At 44.2% G+C, this 19,439-nt stretch overlaps 1 protein-coding gene across 8 annotated transcripts; it reads right to left on the bottom strand.

Moving 5' to 3' along the window:
* Positions 1 to 5,229: 5,229 nt before the first annotated feature.
* Positions 5,230 to 16,668, bottom strand: LOC133054852 (cationic amino acid transporter 3-like). 8 transcript variants are annotated; one of them, XM_061140206.1, is made up of 14 exons: positions 16,650 to 16,668; positions 15,796 to 16,002; positions 14,352 to 14,459; positions 12,341 to 12,687; positions 11,331 to 11,489; positions 9,804 to 9,981; positions 9,488 to 9,600; positions 9,028 to 9,250; positions 8,723 to 8,862; positions 8,526 to 8,628; positions 8,141 to 8,337; positions 7,776 to 7,939; positions 7,387 to 7,495; positions 5,230 to 7,215 (listed from the first exon to the last, which is right to left on the bottom strand). In XM_061140206.1, the coding sequence occupies exons 2-14, from the start codon at positions 15,843 to 15,845 to the stop codon at positions 7,103 to 7,105; spliced, it is 2,004 nt and encodes a 667-aa protein (XP_060996189.1). In that variant the 5' UTR covers positions 15,846 to 16,002; positions 16,650 to 16,668; the 3' UTR covers positions 5,230 to 7,102. The 8 variants fall into 8 exon arrangements, with proteins under 8 accessions (XP_060996189.1, XP_060996188.1, XP_060996193.1 ...); XM_061140205.1 differs by lacking the exon at positions 16,650 to 16,668 and adding an exon at positions 16,111 to 16,374; XM_061140210.1 differs by lacking the exon at positions 16,650 to 16,668 and adding an exon at positions 14,802 to 15,610 and having other exon boundaries at positions 15,796 to 16,086.
* Between the last annotated feature and the right edge of the window lie 2,771 nt (positions 16,669 to 19,439).

Here is a 19,439-nt window from a genome sequence, read left to right as displayed (position 1 = left end):
GGACACGGGATCAATCCCTGGCCCAGGAAGATTCCACATGCCGAGGGGCAACTAAACTGGGACACCACGACTACTGAGCCTGTTCTCTGGACCCCTCGAGCCTCAACTACTGAGCCTCAACTACTGAACCTCAACTACTGAGCCTCTATGCCTTGAGCCCGTCGTCTGCAACAGGAGAAGTCCCTACAATGAGAAGCCTGCGCACCAAAACTAGAGAGTAGTTCTGCTCGCCACAATTAGAGAAAGCCTGCACACAGCAACAAGGATGCTGCATAGTCATTAATTAATTAAATACTTTTTAAAAGTTAGCAGGAAGGTTGTTTAAAGAGAAGTGAGGTGGAGTGGACTGCATCTCCCCCCACCAATTGTGCCCCTTTGAAATATGGATAGTTTTGAGCTGAAGGTAATGAAGACCCAGCAGACTCAGAAACTCCTTGCCCCTCCCCTTAACTGCTCAACACAACATAGTTTAGGGGCCTATGCCTAGAGGAGAGCTAATACCAGAGATACATTTTTATCTCAGAAAGACTTGCCTGCATGGAAGAGCAAACATTTGTTCACCAAGTGTTGGCTCTTCCCATCTTTCCTGTGGGTTCTCTTCCTCTTGTTTGAAGCCCCGGATTCCTACCTACCCTTCTTTCTTCACTCAGTGGAGTGTATAAGCCTCAACTGCCTGACTGTCTATGTGCCTTAGAATTTTGATCAAGTTCCAATACATAGCAAATTAAACTTGTTCATCTGACTTATGTCAACTTCATTATTAGACTGGGCAAAGAGCCTGGAAAGAAAAGGTTTCTGCCCCACAGAAGCAAAAGCCACCAACACAGAACTTGGCACAGTAGATGCTTACTTGGTATGAGTCGAGTGGGTGAAGATAGTGATTTTTGTATTGAAATCAACCAGCTCTCCTGGTTCAGATCCACCTATACTACTACTTACTAGCTTATGGGCTCCCCTGGTAGCTCAGCTGACAAAGAATTTTCCTGAAATGCAGGCGATCCAAGTTAGACTCCTGGGTCAGGAAAATCCCCTGTCAGAGGGATAGGCTATCCACTCCAGTATTCTTGGTTTTCCCTAGTGGCTCAGATGGTAAAGAATCTGCCTGCAATGCGGGAGACCTGGGTTTAATCCCTGGGTTGGGAAGATCCCCTGGAGGAGGAAATGGCAACCTACTCCAGTATTCTAGCCTGGAGAATCCCCATGGACAGAGGAGCCTGGTGGGCTACAGTTCATGGGGTCACAAAGAGTTGGACATGACTGAGTGACTAAGCATACACACACACACACACACACACATTAGCTCATCTGATTTAATATAACTCATCACAGTCTTCCCAAGGAACCTGCAAATGTTCAAGTCCCAGGTGAAGGACCAGAAAATACAGAGATCCCACAGTATAGAGGAGACTGAATCCAGGGGTCCACATATCATAAACTCCATGTAAGTAAAACATTTATTGTTTGAACACCACTCAACAAACACATCTAGAGACTCAAGACACTAATGCAATCTCCCCCATACTACCTCTTCACACACATACACACACAAACTGAGTTCTCGTTTCCTTCTGCTTTCATCTAGAAAATGGGCCTCTCCACCCTCAGGCTGGAGCCGGGCTAACCCCTGCACTCTGGGGTTGCAGAGGTCTCTTTGGGAGGATGTGAACTCAGTGCCCAGTCTCCTACAGAAGAGGGTGGCCCGAGACTTACTGGATCCTTGGAGCAGAGCCTGGAGCACTGGGTCAGTCAGGGAGGCTGAGGTTAAGATGTGCGAGGTTGGAGTTCTAAAAACTGAAGCAGGGAGTCCTGAGCACAGAAGACAGTCCTTACTCCTGGGTTGTTGGGGTGGGGATGGGGCTGGGTAGGCGGAGAGCAGTGTTGCTATCAGCTCTTGACACTTATGTGGTTACCCTCAGGAGGAGGTTCTGAGAGGTCTTTTTTTATTGTGGCATAATACCTATAACATAAAATTGACCATTTTAACCATTTTTAAGTGTCTAGTTATGTTAAGCACATTCGAATTTTGTGCAACCAAACTCCAGGACTGTTTTCATCTTGCAAAAGTTCATCTCCATTCCCATTCAACAACAATCCCCCCTTTCTCCTTTCCCAATTCCTGGCAATTACCCTCCTCCTCTCTGTGTCTATGAGTCTAACCACTCCAGATACTTCATTTAAGTAGAATCAGAATATTTGCCATTTCCTGTCAGGTTAAGTTAGCTTAGTGAAAAGTCCACCAAGTTCTTTCATGTTGTAGCATGTGTTGGAATTCCCTCCCTTTTTAATGATAAATAATACTCTATTGTTTGTACCTACCCCATTGACTTATGCATATGTTGGTCAATGGGCACTTGGGTTGCTTTCGGGTTTTAGTTTTGTGAATAATGCTGCTATGAAAATGAGTGTACAAGTACCTCCTCCAGAGTGTGTTATCCGTTGTTTTGGTTTAGCCTCGGAAGTAGAGCGAGCTTCCCTGGTGACTCAGACAGTAAAGAATCTGCCTGCAATGTGGGAATACCCAGGTTCGATCCCTGGGTCAGGAAGATCCCCCGGAGAAGGGAATGGCTACCCTCTCTAGTATTCTTGCCTGGAGAATTTCAGGGACAGAGGAGCCTGGCGGGCTACAGTCCATGGGGTTGCAAAGAGTCAGACACGAGTGAGTGACTAACACTCTCTCTTTCAGAAGTAGAATAGCTGGATCATATAGATTTTTGTCTGCTTGTGATGGAGAAGTATTCACATACTGAGGTAGGAAGTCATTTTTTCTTATGGTTCATCTTGAACTGTGTGTGAACTAGGACAGCCTGTCCAGCCCTCACAGCTCATCTGCTTTAACCATTGAGGTAAAGAGAGTCTGTTTGGAAGATAAGAATGAGTAACTCCCTTTTCATGGCGTCCATGTTAACACTCCCTCCAAGATAAAGTTCCCTTCCTAGACACCAGGGTCCTGCTGTCTCGCTGTCTCTGTACTAAGTCTGACTCTCTTGAAACATTGAAGGAATGCGCCCTGTCATGTTTATGTGTGAGCTTTGTTTGGATGAGGTGTAAGAGGATGCTGGAAATCATGCTTCAGCAGAGCAGTTCCTCAGAGCTCTCTGAGAGGCTTCCTTCCCAACTATAGCCCTCAGTTTGGTTCAAATTAAATTTTTTTCTATCCCTATGGTAGGTTCTTTATTGATTGCTTCTGTGGACACAGACTCATTTGATCATCAAGAACCCTGAAAAAGAGGGGCTGTAAAACCGGGGACCCAACTCTCAATCCTCCTCCCTCCCAGTTTTATTTACACAACTTGGCCTTGCACAATGTGCTTGTGACCTGAGACACTCAGTTGTGGGGAATCCCTAAGCCCAGCTCAGCACCAATTAGGAGTTTGTTGTTGTTACATTCATTCACAAAGTCATATCCAACTCTTTGCAACTCCATGGACTGCAGCATGCCAGGCATCCCTGTCCTTCACTGTCTCCTGGAATTTGCTCAAACTGCTGTCCATTGAGTCGGTGATGCTGTCTAACCATTTCATCCTCTGCCACCCCTTCCTACTCCTGCCCTCGATCTTTCCCAGCATCAGGGTCTTTTCCAATGAGTCAGTTATTCGCATCAGGTGGCCAAAGTATTGTAGCTTCAGCATCAGCCCTTCCGATGAATATTCCAATGAATGATTTTCTTTAGGATTGACTGGCTTGAATTTCTTGCTGTCTCTCAAGAGTCTCTCAAGGACTGGAAATAGAACTGTCATATGACCCAGCAATACCACTTCTGGGCATACACACTGAGGAAACCAGATCTGAAAGAGACACGTGCACCCCAATGTTCATCACAGCACTGTTTATAATAGCCAGGACATGGAAGCAACCTAAATGCCCGTCAGCAGACGAATGGATAAGGAAGCTGTGGTACATATACACCATGGAATATTACTCAGCTGTTAAAAAGAATTCATTTAAATCAGTTCTAATGAGATGGATGAAACTGGAGCCCATTATACAGAGTGAAGTAAGCCAGAAAGATAAAGAATATTACAGCATACTAACACATATATATGGAATTTAGAAAGATGGTAATGATAACTCTACATGCAAAACAGAAAAAGAGACACAGAAGTACAGAACAGACTTTTGAACTCTGTGGGAGAAGGTGAGGGTGGGATGTTTCGAGAGAACAGCATGTATATTATCTATAGTGAAACAGATCACCAGCCCAGGTGGGATGCATGAGACAAGTGCTTGGGCCTGGTGCACTGGGAAGGCCCAGAGGAATCGTGTGGAGAGGGAGGTGGGAGGGGGGATCGGGATGGGGAATACGTGTAACTCCATGGCTGATTCATGTCAATGTATGACATAACCCACTGAAATGTTGTGAAGTAATTAGCCTCCAACTAATAAAAAAAAAAAAAAAAAAAAAAAGAGTCTCTCAAGGGACTCTCAAGAGTCTTCTCCAGCACCACAGTTCAAAATGACTAAAGTTCAGTTCTTTGGTGCTCAGCCGTCTTTATGGTCCAGCTGTCACATTCACATATGACTACCAGAAAAACCAATCTAGTCATAGATTAGATATAGCTTTAAATTCTCATTTTCCATTTCAATTAATTTCACAAAATTTTTTTTTCAAGTGAATACTGTTCATTCCCCTTGATATCACCTGAAAAATAAAATTTTCTCTGTTTTGGGGCACATAGCCTGGTGGGCTACAGTCCATGGGGTCGCAAAGAGTCGGACACGATTGAGCGACTTCACTTTCACTTTTCACTTTCAAAATATTACATGTACATGTGATTCTTTTATTATATATCTCATCAAATATAATTGAACATTTTCTGCACTTCAGACACTGTTTCAGCTGCTGGGGAGAAAATGGTGGTCAAACGTGTTGTGAGTTGAATACGTTTCCCTGTTGTCAAATTCCTCTGCCGAAACCCTAACCCCCAGGACCACAGAATGTGACTGTATTTGGTGAGAGGGCCCTAAAGAGGTAACTAAATTTAAATGAGGTCATTAGGGTTGGCCCTAACCCAATATGACTGATATCCTCATAAAAAGAGGTGATTAGAACACAGAGAGCATATAAAGAGACCAAGAGGTGGAGAGATTTAGCAAATAAAAATACAAGACACCTAAATGCAGTGAACTTCATAGAAACTGTGAACATTTAAAATATATATTTTAATACATAATCTTATATAGATACATATTTTATGCATTTAACTATATATATCTTACTATGTACAGATATATTCACATGTACACACATGCTTCACTTTTTACAAATACTGCATGTTTTACAAATTGATTTGTGACCACTGTGTTATCAGTTGATGTTTACCATATTTTAGAAAAAAGTATTTTTAAATCAAGGTGTGTACTTTTTTAAACGAAATGTTATTTCACACTGAGTATAGTATAGTATAACATAACTTTTTTAAAACATGACTTTTACATGCATGGGGAAACTAAAAAATTTGTGTATGACTCTTTTATTGCCAGTTTTTTAAAAATTGGGTCATCTGGACCCAACCAGCAATATTTCCAGCGTATACCCATATAGGTAATCGTATTTGATTAATGAATGAGTCTCCAATTTGGGTCACGTCACTTATTTTATTGGTTGCACTGTGCAGCTTGTGGGATCTTAGTTCCCCCATCTGGGACAGAACCTGCACACCCTATAGTGGAAAAATGGAGTCCTAATGACTAGACCACCAGGGAATTCCCCATACCATTTAATAGTCATGAAAAAGCACCATTTTCTTTCCTGGAGAATTACCCACATTCTGGTTTTGGCTGATGGCATTTTCAGTTGAAATGTGAATCTATCCTTTATACCTGCTGTGAGCTGGGAGTTGCTCTAGAGGCTTGATTATATTCTGATGCAGTTTGTCATCAAGGCTATGTTCTAGGAAGTGTCCTGTACTGCTTATCACAGCACATTGGGTAGCACAAAACCTGGGTGTCCCTCATCAGTAAGGGAAGAATGACAATCAGGTGATGTCAACCTCTTCCATCAAAGTTTCACCTGACAGTTTCAGTCCCCATTAATTTCTAATCCAGTAATTTCATTCAAACTCGCAAGATAGTGATATCTCCGTTTCTGTTCATCTTCCTTCATTTATTCTTTAATCCATCTGATAATTTTGCTGTTTAGTTTCTTGACTTCCATCCCCCTTTTACTCTACTTCAGTTGTTCATTCCCACAAACAACCCTCTATATCATTATCACCAACATCATGAAAGTCCATGATCTCAGTTTCAAGCATTCTGTTCTGCAGCAACCACTTTTCATCTTGTTTCTCCAGGTTCATTTCCCATCTTTTAGCTTCACCCAACTGTAAGCATTCATCAGCCAATTATTACTTCCCATCCCATTTCCTTCCCTCTAGCAACGCAGGTGTCCTTGTTGTTTTTTCAATTAAGAACTTTTTCTCATCAACTCTGTTGTATAACTCTAACGTTCTACCACAGAAGAGTAAAGAGAAATGATCATTTGGACGATATTACACTACATCTCAATAAGCTGGGGGAAGAGATTAAAATGAGCATTTCCCTTTATCATTACTCAATGATCTATTTTATCTGTTATTCTCTTTTTCTTAAACTCTACTTTGTTCTATAATAAGATAGCTGCCCTAGCATTCTTGTGTCACTGTTTGTACAGAGTGTTTGTTCCCCTCCTTTTACTTCCAACTTATTTATGTCTTAATGTTTAAAGTATAACCCTGGGCAGAAAATATACTTACCTACATTTCCTTCCCAGGTCACAATCTCTGCATTTTCAGTGGAAACAGACACAAGAAGGTGCTTCTTATACACCCATTAATATTTTAGTACTTTCTCTGGTTGATGGTTATTTTGTTGTACTTTCTTTGTGGAAATTCACCTTGAGGCTCACTTATGAAGCATGTGCTTTTCTGAATATATATTTTGCTTTGAAAAGTTTACTTCGAAATTATTCAACAGTAAAGTCATTTTATCTGCTGGCAATAAGCACATAGCTGTAAATGCATTTCACCTTCAGGCTCCACAGAGGCTCAAAGTGCCACTTGAACCAAAAGAGACTTCTGAGTCTGGAGGAATTCCACACACTATCTATGTCCTGTGGTTAAGAAGATTAATCACCAGGGATGTTTCCATCAAGCATTTGGGGATTGGAGGCCGGCAGCTGTTGATCATTGTTCTCCCCCAGGCTGTGTCGGATACCATATCCAAAGTATATGACAGATCCTAGTAGGGAGATGAGACAGTGAGAAGGAACAGTAGGAGCTCTCCTCATTTATGAAAGCCCAGCAGATGTCCTATGCCTTCTGTTGCATCTGACAGTTTAGGGGAGAGGTAGTAGGAAGACACTTGGGTTCAGTCACTCAAGGGGCCTCAGTTTCCAAGAAAGTCACTCACCAATCCCCATCCAGAGGCCAAACTGGACCCAGGTCCTAGTGTTCATCTGCATCATCAAGTAAACGTTCACAAAGATGCTCACCAGTGGGAGGACAGGCCAACAAAGGACCTGTGGACAAAGTCAGTTCATCCATGAACACACCCCAGGCGTCTGAAAGGGAGACCCTACTCCACATGGGCAGGAAGAGTCCAGTTCAATGCAGGCTGTGTGTTCAGTGCCTACTGAGATTGTGTGTGTAAAGCACTGAGTGTGGATCAGGAAAGGGTCAATTGGTTTTAGCAACTTCCCTTCCAGGAGCAACTCCTGATCGAGCCTATAGCATTTAGATGTCAGAGCAGGCGGCCTTCATTCCTCAAGGTGGAGAGCTTGGACACATAAGGTCACCTACCTTGCAGTGAAGAGGAGAGGGGTTCTGGGGCTGCCTCCAGATGATGGCCGTGACCCCAATGATGAGCAGCAGCAGCACAGTCACTGTTGTGTACACTGGGAGTCCAGAGAACACCTGGCTGGTCAACAGGGCCAGGATCAGGCTCAGGATCGTCAGCAGGAGAACTGCAGGGGTCAAGGTGGAGGGGAACAGGCTGGACTCCAGAAGACAAAGATGCCAGGACCTTGGGTCACACCCATCTCAAAACTGCCCACCTCAGGAAGGGCCATCATCTCTCCAAGATTCCTCCTCAACTGCCCAAAACACACCGCCCTCCCCATACTGCCAAATTTAGAATACAGCCAAAGAGAAGCCCTACTGCTCACCAAGCAGGAAGGCACATCCATAGACAATCTGCCCAGATTTCCGAGTGGGGATAGTGCTGGAAGGGAACCACAGAGTCTTCAGAATCGTTGAATTTTCTGCTTCAGGTACAGATTGTAAAGGCCTTGCTTCCAACTGAAAAATATCTATTTCCTCTTCTGCTGTCTCATTCTGGCTTAAATTCTGTTCTGGTTGATACCTGAATTAGAAAGATTAAGGCAGTATTAATAGTATCCCCTACTCATCCAACATCACCCAGATGATTCCATCTCTTTCCCAAATTAATCATCGTTGGTCATTTTGAAGGCAGCATGAAGGCAGAAGAGGATCATCTTCACATCAATCCCCACCAGTCAGACCCCCAGTCAACGTGTCGTGGGATCTCACCTGAGGACAAGCACAGAAAAGGCCACCAAGGAGTAAGCGAGTAGGGTCCCAATTGACATGAGGTCCACAAGATCAGTGAGCTCAAAGAGTAGTGCCATGACCGCTAAAATCAGGGCACAAACAAAGTGGGGGGAGACAGTGAGACCATGGAAATATGCAAGTTAAGAAAAATGATCAAAGAAGTTTTGTTTATTCACCTGCAAGACTTCCAGAAGCCAAGATGGTCCAGATGGCAGTTCGTGTGCGGGCATGGATTTGGGCAAGTCTCCTGAAAAGGAGCCCATCCTCTGCCATTGTGTAGATCACACGAGGCATAGAGAACATGGTGCCTAGGAGGCTGGGAGAGAAAGTGGACATGTGGGAGGAAGGGGAGAAGCAGGAGAGACTGGGGTTTCTGCTCCCTAGTCTACATGGGCTAACTGTCTTTCTCTTTTGTTTCTCAAACCGAGGCTACGATGGCTGATAATCTGACAGAGGATGGAGAAAAAGCTTTGATACTGACCTGGATGAAAGAGCACAGATGGTGATAGCAGCCAGGACATATCTTAGATGCCTCCACCCAACATCAAGGAAAGCCTGCAGCAGGAGGCTCCCAGGGTGAATCTGGTAGTAGGGCACCAGGAGGGTGAGTGCCGCCGAGACACCAATATACATCAAAAAGCAGATCAAGATTGTGATCATGATGCTAATGGGGATGGAACGCTGAGGATTTCTGGCTTCTACCCCTGCAAGATGGGGAGAGTATTAGGTCAGTAAACATATTGGAATGAAAGCACAAAACCCAATTTCCCCTTGCAGCTCCAAACACAGTCTAACCTTCTCCCAACCCCTGTGCCCAAGGGCGGCCCAACCTGCCCAGACCCTTGATAAGATGACAAAAACCACTACAATACTGTAAAGTAATTAGCCTCCAACTAATAAAAATAAATGGGGGGAAAAAAGGTGCACAGTGACCCTATTACCTGTCGTAGCAATGACATCAAAACCAACAAAGGCATAGATGCATGTTGCTGCTCCCTGGAGAATCCCTTCAATGCCAAAAGGTATAAACCCTCCAGCACCCAGAGGTCCCAAGCTGTGATGAGAGAAGGAATGAGGAAGATCATGGGTGAGGTGAGTTCAGCCATCTCTACTTGTATCCTCAGTTACTATCACAACTCCTGGGCTCCACGACCCCACCATTGGATCCATCAGCCCCAATCTCTTTGGTCCCCACCATCTTCTCAGCTCTGCACATCACACACACAGACATTACTCAGCCAAGAGTACTCTCCTAACCTAGAGGTGTCAGTGGATTCAGATGTGTTCAATGTGTAGTCCTGTTCTGTGAGCTTCCAGTTGTGCAGGTCTCCCATAATGAAGCCAGAGATGATGATGAAGATGAGACCAGAAATGTTCAAGCCTGCAAACACTTTGTTAAGCATGACTGATTCATGAAGTCCCAGAACCAGTAGTCCTGTGGAAAGATAGAATATGAAACATCCAAAATAACTAAATCCATAGACATACAAAGAAAACGAGTGGTTGCCATAGGCTCGGGTTTACGGGTGGGTGACAGGTAGACCGTGACTGCTCAGTGCGTACAGGGTTTCCTTCTGTAGTGATGAAGATGTTTGGAGCTGCATGGAGGAGATGGTTGCACAACGTTGTGAATGTACTAAGTGCCACTGAATGGTATACTAAAGATGGCTAGTTTCTTATTGTGGCGATCATCTCACAATAAACACATTGATCAGTGTCACTTTATACATCTTAAAATTATGTAATATTGTATCTCAGTTAAGACAAGCTATGACAAACCTAGACAGCACCTTAAAAAGCAGAGACATCACGTTGCCAACAAAGGTCTGTCTAGTCAAAGTTGAGGTTTCTCCAGTAGTTATGATGGATGTGAGAGTTGAACCATAAAGAAGCCCAAGCATGGAAGAATTGATGCTTTCAAACTGTGGTGTTGGAGAAGACTCTTGAGAGACCCTTGGGCAGCAAGGAGATCAAGCCAGTCAATCCTAAAGGAAATCAACCCTGAATATTCATTGGAAGGACTGATGTTGAAGCTGAAGCTCCAATACTTTGGCCACCTGATGTGAAGAACAAACTCATTGGAAAAGATGCTAATGCTTGGAAAGACTGAAGGCAGGGGGAGAAGGGTATGACAGAGAATAAGATGGTTGGATGGCATCATGAACTCAATGGACATGAGTTTGAGCAAACTCGGGGAGATAGTGAAGGACAGGGAAGCCTGGCATACTGCAGTTCATGGGGTCGCAAAGAGTTGGACACGACTTAGCAACAGAACAACAATAACAGTCTCAATTATATCTCAAAAAATCTGGGGGATATGGTAAAATGGTTAATTTTATTTTGTGTGAATTTCCACTCAAATAAACAAATATCTTTAGTCTCAGTACAAGGAAGAAACTTGTAGGCCTAAAGTAAATGATTATCAGGTGGGGATGATTTTGTCTCTGAAGAGACCCTTGGCAATATCTTGAGGCATTCTGTTTGTCATAATTTGGGTGACGGGCATTGCTGTTATCTAGTAAGTAAAGACCAGGGGTGCTAATCAACAGCTGACAATGAATGAAAAGAAAATTTACAATGAATAAGACAGCTTCCTCACTTCGAAGAATGATTGCACCCAGAATGTCAGTGGAAAACAGTGGTTTGTATCTTGACTTCTTGTCTTATCTCAGACAGTTCATTCCAGTCCTAATTATCCCACCATTCTGGAACTCCAAGCCTTCTGCACCCCAGCTGCCCCTCCACACCCCACTCTTCCTGTTCTATCTCTGAACCCTGTCTCACCTGTGAGCAGCAGCACCAGGCCCAGGGCAAAAAAGTCTGGGTACCAGGCCAGGAAGTAGGGCATATACGGAGAGAAAGTTCCCTGGAACGCCTGAGAGATGTGGTTCCCAATGAGGCTGTCAAAGGCGAGACTCCAGGCCCTGGCCTCACTGGCAGTGCCTGCAGTAGCAAAAGAACACTCACTGACAAAGAGAAATTGAACCCCTATCATGTAACATGGGGTGTACTGGGGGGAAAAACAGACAAAATACCTAACTTACAAAGTTCCTTTTTATGAAGTGGAGAGGGTATACCCTTCCCAAACAGTGCTAATGGTAAAGAACCTGCCTGCTAGTGCAAGAGACATAAGAGATGCAGGTTCAACCCCTGGGTTGGGAAGATCCTTGGTGGTAGGAAATGGCAACCCACTCCAGCGTTCTTGCCTGGAGAATCCCATGGACAGAGGAGTCTGGTGGGCTACAGTCCATGGGGTCGCAAAGAGTTGGGCATTACTCAAGCGACTTGGCACGCAGAGTAGACCCAGATGATTCACAAAACAGGTAAACTATTTAATATGTTAGGAGGAGATTAATGTGAGGCCAGAAACTGTAACAGGGAAATGGGACCTAGAGGACGGGGAGGTGAGGGTGAAAATTTAAGTTGAATTGTAAACAAAAATCCCACAAAGGAAACAGCAGAACAGAGACTTCAATATGGTGAGGGGAAGGGCCTGGGGGACATGCCTCCTTATCACCCACTCCTTTCAGTTCCTTTTCCTGCTCTGTTCTTGGTTCAGTCATTTAAGGAGAGCAGAACTGACCCAACTAGAAGATAGTTATAAGGGTTTCCTGCCACAGTTACCCACGTCCCCCAACAAGGTGGATTAACGATGTTCTCATGAGTCAGTGATGACTTCAATACCCGCTCTGAATTTCCTGATTTTAAGCCCCACACCTTCCCCCACCCCACCATCTCACTGACAACAAAGGACAGGATGAGGTTCCAGCCAATGATGAAGGCGCACAGCTGACCCATAGTGACGTAGCTGTAGAGATACGCAGAACCTGAGCGTGGTACCCAGGCCACCAACTCAGCGTAGCAGAGCCCGGACAAAAAAGTTGACAGGCCAGCCAGCAAGAAGCAGATGACGATCGCTGGTCCAGCCTCATACACAGCCACTTCTCCAACCATGATGTAGACACCAGCTCCTAGGGTACCGCTTACACCCAGGGCTGTCAGGTCTATGGTGTTCAGACAGTGGGCCCTGCCACTCTCAGACTCCTCCCTGGGCTCCAGCGGCCGCCTGCGGATCAGCTTCTGGCCAAATTGGTGGACATCCTGATACAACATCCTAGAGAATCGAGGAGGCTCAGATCTGCTGAGAAAACGACACAGCAAGCCGTCAAGAATGTCCACCCGCCCTTGGCCCTGGAAGTCCAGTTCCACGGAGTGAGGGAGTGATGGGAACAGGTGACAAGAGGACATGTTGAGCGAGTTCTCTATATCTGAGATATGGTTTTTTAAACCTAATAGCATTGAAACAAATATACTATCAAGGGTGAAACAGATCGCCAGCCCAGGTTGGATGCATGAGACAAGTGCTCAGGGCTGGTGCACTGGGAAGACCCAGAGGGATGGGATGGAGAGGAAGGCGGGAGAGGGGATTGAGATGGGGAACACATGTAAATCCATGGCTGATTCATGTCAATGTATGGCAAAAACCACTACAATATTGTAAAGTAATTAGCCTCCAACTAATAAAAATAAATGGAAAAAAAAAAAAAAACCTAAGTAAATCTTTCAAGATGTTTCAAAGTTATGGAAAGAGTTGCTTGAAGAGAAGCAAGGGGGAGCCCTTATCTTAATGAAGTGTGATTTTATTCCTCCTATCTTCTTCACTGAAAACACACATCCTACTTTCCTGTTGTATACTAAAATGCTTCCGTTATTATTTCTAGTAGCTTTACCTATATATTTCAAGTAGAATCCTCAACTTTTAAAATCTGGAAAAGCTAAAACATAATTATTTCTAAAGTGTTCATTCAAAAACTTTTATCCTATACCAAGCCAATTTTCTTGCTAACAAATGTTGTAACATAAATTTAGTGACTTTCAGGCAATCCAGTCACAGTAAAAGTGTTATGCTGAATATTGATGACTCTGAAGATATGTCTATATTAACAAACTCAAACTGACTTTAAGATCAGATATCAGTTTAACACTGAATATCTCCCAGAGTGTGTGAACCTGAAATTCATTTAGCTTCATTCTTGTATTTAGAATTATTTCCTTTCTTTTCTTTAAGCCAATTTAATAGCGCTTCTTTACAAATCAGCAGCACCATCCAAAAGCAAAGACACATACTGAGACAGACGTAAATCCAGACAGAGACCTCATAGTTTCATTTTCTAAACTTAGCCCTGAATCAGCTATTACAATATGAAATTCACTAGTTTGTAAACAACTGTTACAGTAAAATACAGTTACTCTTTAAAATAAATATATTTATATAAAATTTTTATAAAAAATTTAAATAGGTAATAAATAAACTTTTAAAATGATTCTTCCATGTTTTTAGCCTCAGTCTCAGAAATTAGGCACGGCTTAGATAAGTGTTCCTAAGAGCCCTGGTCTCAAGGCATAGGCAGAGAAAATCATGTTCTCCTAATAGGACTTGTTCTTTAAGGGTCAGAATTCTGAAAAAAAAATATACATATATTTTAAAAACTAATTTTCTCTATTTGCACATGCAAAAAGAACCAGTATTTTTTCTTCATTTCAAAAGAGTTTTTAATCTTAACAAATTTTCTTCAGAGTCTAGAGACTATTGTGGCCACAAAATGTTAGAATAAAATATCTTCTTTCATTTCTTTTTTTTTTAATTAGTTGGAGGCTAATTACAACATTTCAGTGGGTTTTGTCATACATTGACATGAATCTTCTTTCATTTCTGTAGTCACAGTTTCATAGGTTGATTCTAGACCAGAGAGTTCTCAAATTGGCCCTGCTAACAGGGGGAAAGTGGCTGATAAAATGTTGTACCAGCAAAGACTGTTTCTCTGGAGAGAAGGGGGTCTTTTTTTGATCCGAAGAATCTGAAGCAGTAAGGAAACTTGCAGGAGCTGGGGAAGCTTGGTTCCCCCCTGAAAACTGGGAAAAATTAGAAGGGGATCATTTAGAATAAATAGGACATTTAACCTCAGTTTATTTTCCCATCCATGGCAATAAAGATTTAATTGTAAGATACTATAATATTATAAGATAGTATAATATTACAATCCAGAGACCCAATTTTTTAGGTCATTTTCCATCCCTCTATGTAAATAAACACCAGCGATCATTAAAGCAAATCTAAGTTTTCTCTTTCTTGGCCCATCTAGCTTAAAAAGGGCAATGTCCCAGGTTGAACAACCTGCAACCAAGAACAGCACTCCTAGAAATGAAGTTCAGCCTCCCAGAAACAGGATTTGGGGGCCCCTGAGGGAGACTCACACTGTCCTCTGAATTTCCTTCGAATCCTGTGCATGGTGGAATTTTGAGAGTCCTCTAATCTCCCATTTTTCACTGACCAGGAGTCTGTAGTTGACCCAGGGCCTCCCATGAAGGGTGCCCAGGCGCGGGGGTGGGGTGGGGGGGTTGAGGGAACATCTCAACCAGTGCAGGTGTCACTGGGGTCCCCCTCGAGGAGGGTCTGTCATAGCTGTGAGGTCTGCGTGACCGTGGCCAGCCCAGTAGGCTGTGCCCCTTGCAGTGCACGGGCTGTCGCCGCCAGGAGTGGCAGAGAACTGCTGGAGGAACTGGCGTTGGCCACAAGGGAGAAGGCCATGGGGGTCAGGACCTGAGGGCCAGGTGGTGGGAATAGTCTCACAGGGGATTTGTGGACACAGACTACAGCAGGAGATAAAACAGCAGAAGTAGCCCCAGGTCTGTCACCCCATTTGTTTGGTGTCTAAGGTAAAACTGAAGGGGACATGAGGCTTAGGTGAAATCTTGCTTCTCAAGTAGATTAGTAAATTCTAATTAGTAAATTAGTAAAAGCAAGTAAATTCTGCACTTCTCAAGTAAAGAAAATCACAGGACAAGAAGAATTTGCCTGCTGGTGGGTTGCTTGGGGAGAAAGACATGGAAGACTGACTGTGGGGCCTGGGGGTTGTCATTTTTCTACTCCTGGGAAATAAAAGTGCAGTGTATAGCAGGGAGCAATTTGTTGGAGGCAGTGGCAAGTGCCAAGCTATGATTTCCGGGGCGTTGCTCTCAGTGTTGACGTGGATGGGCCCAGGGCATGCTGGGAGTTGTAGTTCCTGCAGAGCCAGTGAAAGACAGAGAGGAGAGAGAAGAACATGACTTGGCCTCTTTCACTGAGCGGACCTGTAGCCCTGCGGATCTTGGAAGGAGAACAAAGCAGAGAGTGAGAGCAAGCAATTTCATGGGAGAGGGAGAAACTCAGAGGTCTCCAGCCAGCAGTCTGGGGACACCTGCAGTTTACCTTGAAATCCTGGGTCTCAGCATCAGACGTTCTCGGAGAGAGTCAGCCATGAACGGTGGCTTAGTTCTCTGCCCAGGAATTGGACCTGGGTGGCCTGGGTGAAAACCAGCAATCCTAGCTGCTTGTCTACCAGGGGCTAGAGGCTAGAGACAAGGTTCCTCTGGCTCTCATCCCCATTGATAAATTCATTACTCAAGAAGTCAAAACCTGTAAAAAAAAAAAAAAAGTATATGACGTACAGATACAACCCAACAAGCCAGAGGCACAGAGAAACTGCTTGTTCAGTTCAGACCAAAGTGAGGCAGAATTACACACCTGGAGAGAAGAGAGGTGGGCCTTCCCCCGGGGAGGAGGAGCCCCATAAAATGGCAGTTAAGTCATTCACACAGGGCACTTCTTCCAGATTTGTTCACCTTTGGCCAATTGTCTGGTTTCTTTTTCCACACCTGCCCTGCCCTAGGATCCTCCCCAAAACACATGTGCAACTTCTTTCCAAGATGGATTCTAGTCCAGAGCCCTGTGAGGGGGTCCTTGGCATCACCTATTACGGGATGGCACCCCCTTCTTTTTGACCTCCAAGGAGCCTTTCTGGGCATGTGCAGCATCTCCCCAGTCCCAGGGGTGGGAAGTATGTGACCTCTTGATCTTTTAAGCAAATGGAGTTTAGCCCTGCCGTGATTCTTATCTTAAGTGTCCACAGGAACAAAGTCCAGCTACTATGCTATTCTTGTCATTTCCATCTCGAAGTTGCTAACAGGAGGCTGGTTGTAAATGTCTAGCCTAGAGCCCACCTGGCTCCTTCCTCAGGAAATGTAAACAGGAGCCTAACTGTGAACGCCCAGCCTGGAGCTTACCTAGATCCTACCTCAGGGCCGTATGGGGCTCCAAGGTGTTATTTCTGTCCCCTGTTTCTTGTAGGCAGACGCCAGCCTCTGTGACCTTCCCTGAGTTCCAAAGGGCAGCTTCAAGCAGTTGCTAATCATGGACCTGCCAAGAAACCACCTGAGACAAAATTAAAGGGGCCAAAGCAATTTCACTAAAATTGTCTAAAAATGTTCTACCTACAAGAAGAGACCTTTAAAAAGTAAGGTTGTAGTTACTAGCTTCCAGCAGACATTGTTCTGTGAATGGATGTGGCATCCGAGTCTGATGCAACTCAGAAAACTCATTTTTGCCAATGCAAGGACTTGTCTGAGATCACACCCAGCGTCACCTAGCTATTTCCTTGGATGTCTGCACCACAGCTACTTTATTTTGACTTTTAACTGTAGTTTTCTCCCTAAGAGCCAAAGCAGGTGCTACCATTAGTGATGTCAGTGTTTGTCTATGTATGTGAAGATGAAAGAACTGGGACTCAGAAGATCTCCTCCTGACTTGTGGACACAGTGGAGGAAGGAGAGGGTGGGACAAATTGATAGAGTAGCATTGAAACATATACACTGTGTGCACTAAGTCACTTCAGTCATGTCCAAATCTTTGTGACCCTGTGGACTGTAGCCCTCCAGGCTCCTTTGTCCATGGAATTCTCCAGGCAAGAATACTGGACTGCCATTCTCTTCTCCAGGGGATCTTCCCGACCCAGAGATGGAATCTGGTCTCCTGCATTGCAGGCAGATTTTTACCATCTGAGCCACCAGGGAAGCCCCCAAAACATGCACATTACCATGTGCAAAATAAACAGCTAATGGGAAGTTGCTTTGCAACAGAGGGAGCTCAACCCAGCGCTCTGTGACAACCTATAAGAATGGGATGGGGGGGTGGGTGAGACGGAGGTTCAAAAGGGAGGGGACACATGTATACCTATGGCTGATTCACGTTGTTGTATGGCAGAAACCAACAGAACATTGTAAAGAAATTATCCTCTGATTAAAAATAAATTTTACAAAATCTTCTGAGAGTATCTAACTCTCTAATGGCCTGTTCTGCCAGTTTCCCCCAGTGCACAGAGTGCTTCATTCCTGATCACCCTAAACTCCTCTCAGGGCAGTGTTGAAAGTCAGCAGCTGCAGCAGCTCCTGATTTAATCCTTGCAGAGGTAGATGGCAAGTGCCAGTTTCCAGTTGGCAGGGCTCCTGTATGGTCATAAATTCAACCATGGTTTGGGAGGCAATCCATGACCATTATGGTCCAGGAAAATACTCTCTCTTGTTGCTTCTCCCAACAGTTAGAGTTACACGGTTACTGGCACTGATCTCATATGAAACTATAGGTCATCATTTTATCTGAGGCTCAGTACGGAGAAGCCAATGGCACCCCACTCCAGTGTTCTTGCCTGGAGAATCCCAGGGATGGCAGAGCCTGATGGGCTGCCATCTATGGGGTCACACAGAGTTGGACATGACTGAAGCGACTTAGCAGCAGCAGCAACAGTAGTGGAAGATGGAGCAGTTTTGCGAAACAGGAGAAACACAAATAACAAAGCTGGCAGTATTCCTAAGGTCATAAGTGAGAATTAATGAGAACTTCCATTAGGTGTGGCCCAGTAGATTTCAGGTCGTCTGACTCAATCCATTCTGTATCAGTCCTTATCTCTCAGAGAAATTATTTATTGGCACCATCCATAAGGCACTGGCCCTCTCATTGTTCTCCAAGCTGTGTAGGATCCTATATTGAAAATATGGAGTGCTCTGATGAGCCAAGGGAGTGTCAGATTTCTCTATGGGCTCCAGCGGCCGCCTGCGACCAGCTTCTGACCAAACTGGTGAACATGCAGACGAAGCATCCTAGACACAGTTGAGGAGGGTACAACCTGCTGAGAAAGAGAGACACAAAGTCATCAGTCATGTCCATCATGGAATGTCCATCCTAAATAACATGGTCCTACTGTGGAGCATAGGAAACTCTACTCAATATCCTGTGATAAATCATAGGAAAAGAATATGAAAAAGAGGGACTTCCCTGGTGGTCCAGGAGCTAAGACTCCACGCTCCAAATCAAGGGGCCCAGGTCCCATCCCTGGTCAGGGAGCTAGATTCCACACACCACAACAAGAGTTGGCTCAGACAAATAAATATTTTTTTAAAATGTGAAAACTGTATACATAACTGAATCACTCTGCTATACAGCTGACGTTAACACAACATTAGAAATCAACTTTACTTAAATAAAAGAAAAAAAAAAATCCATTCACCCTTGGCCTTGGGAGTCCAATTCCATGAAGCAATGGAATGAGGGGAAGTAGGTGATATAAGGACACATTGGGCAAGTTGTCCGTCTCTGAGCTTCAGTTTCTTCACACATAAATAACACTTGTAATGTATTTCAAAGTTACTGGGAGACTTACTTGAAGAGACATGAGGAGGAGGAGAATACATCTCCCAAAAATGTCCCACTTTGGATATGGGTTGTTTTTAACTGAAGGCAATTCAGACCCAGCAGACTCAGGAGAAGCTCTTTGTCTCTCCTTTAACTGCTCAAAATAATTACATTAGGGAACCTATGCCAGGAATAGAGCTATTACCAGAGAACAGCTTTCAATCTCAAAAGGACTTGCCTGCCTGGAGGAGCAAGCAGCTGTTCACTGACCACTTGCTCTCCTCACCTCCTGTAAGTTGTCTTCCTCCTCCTTGAGGCCTCAGATCCCTACCCCCTTCTCCTTAGCTCAGGGGAGCATGTGAGCCTCAATTGCCAGACTGTCTCTGAGC

Source organism: Dama dama, chromosome 4, assembly GCF_033118175.1.
Source record: "Dama dama isolate Ldn47 chromosome 4, ASM3311817v1, whole genome shotgun sequence".
Taxonomy (NCBI): domain Eukaryota; kingdom Metazoa; phylum Chordata; class Mammalia; order Artiodactyla; family Cervidae; genus Dama; species Dama dama.
This window is presented reverse-complemented; position numbering and strand designations above follow the sequence as displayed.

Coding starts and splice junctions, on each gene's coding strand:
- LOC133054852 (XM_061140206.1), bottom strand. CDS start 15,845: ATGGCTGACTCTCTCCGAGAACGTCTGATGCTGAGACCCAGGATTTCA. Junction 14,460..15,795: donor CTGAGACCCAGGATTTCAAG/GTAAACTGCAGG, acceptor AATTTTTCCCAG/TTTTCAGGGGGGAACCAAGC. Junction 8,863..9,027: donor ATCTGTGCTCTTTCATCCAG/GTCAGTATCAAA, acceptor TTTCTCTCCCAG/CCTCCTAGGCACCATGTTCT.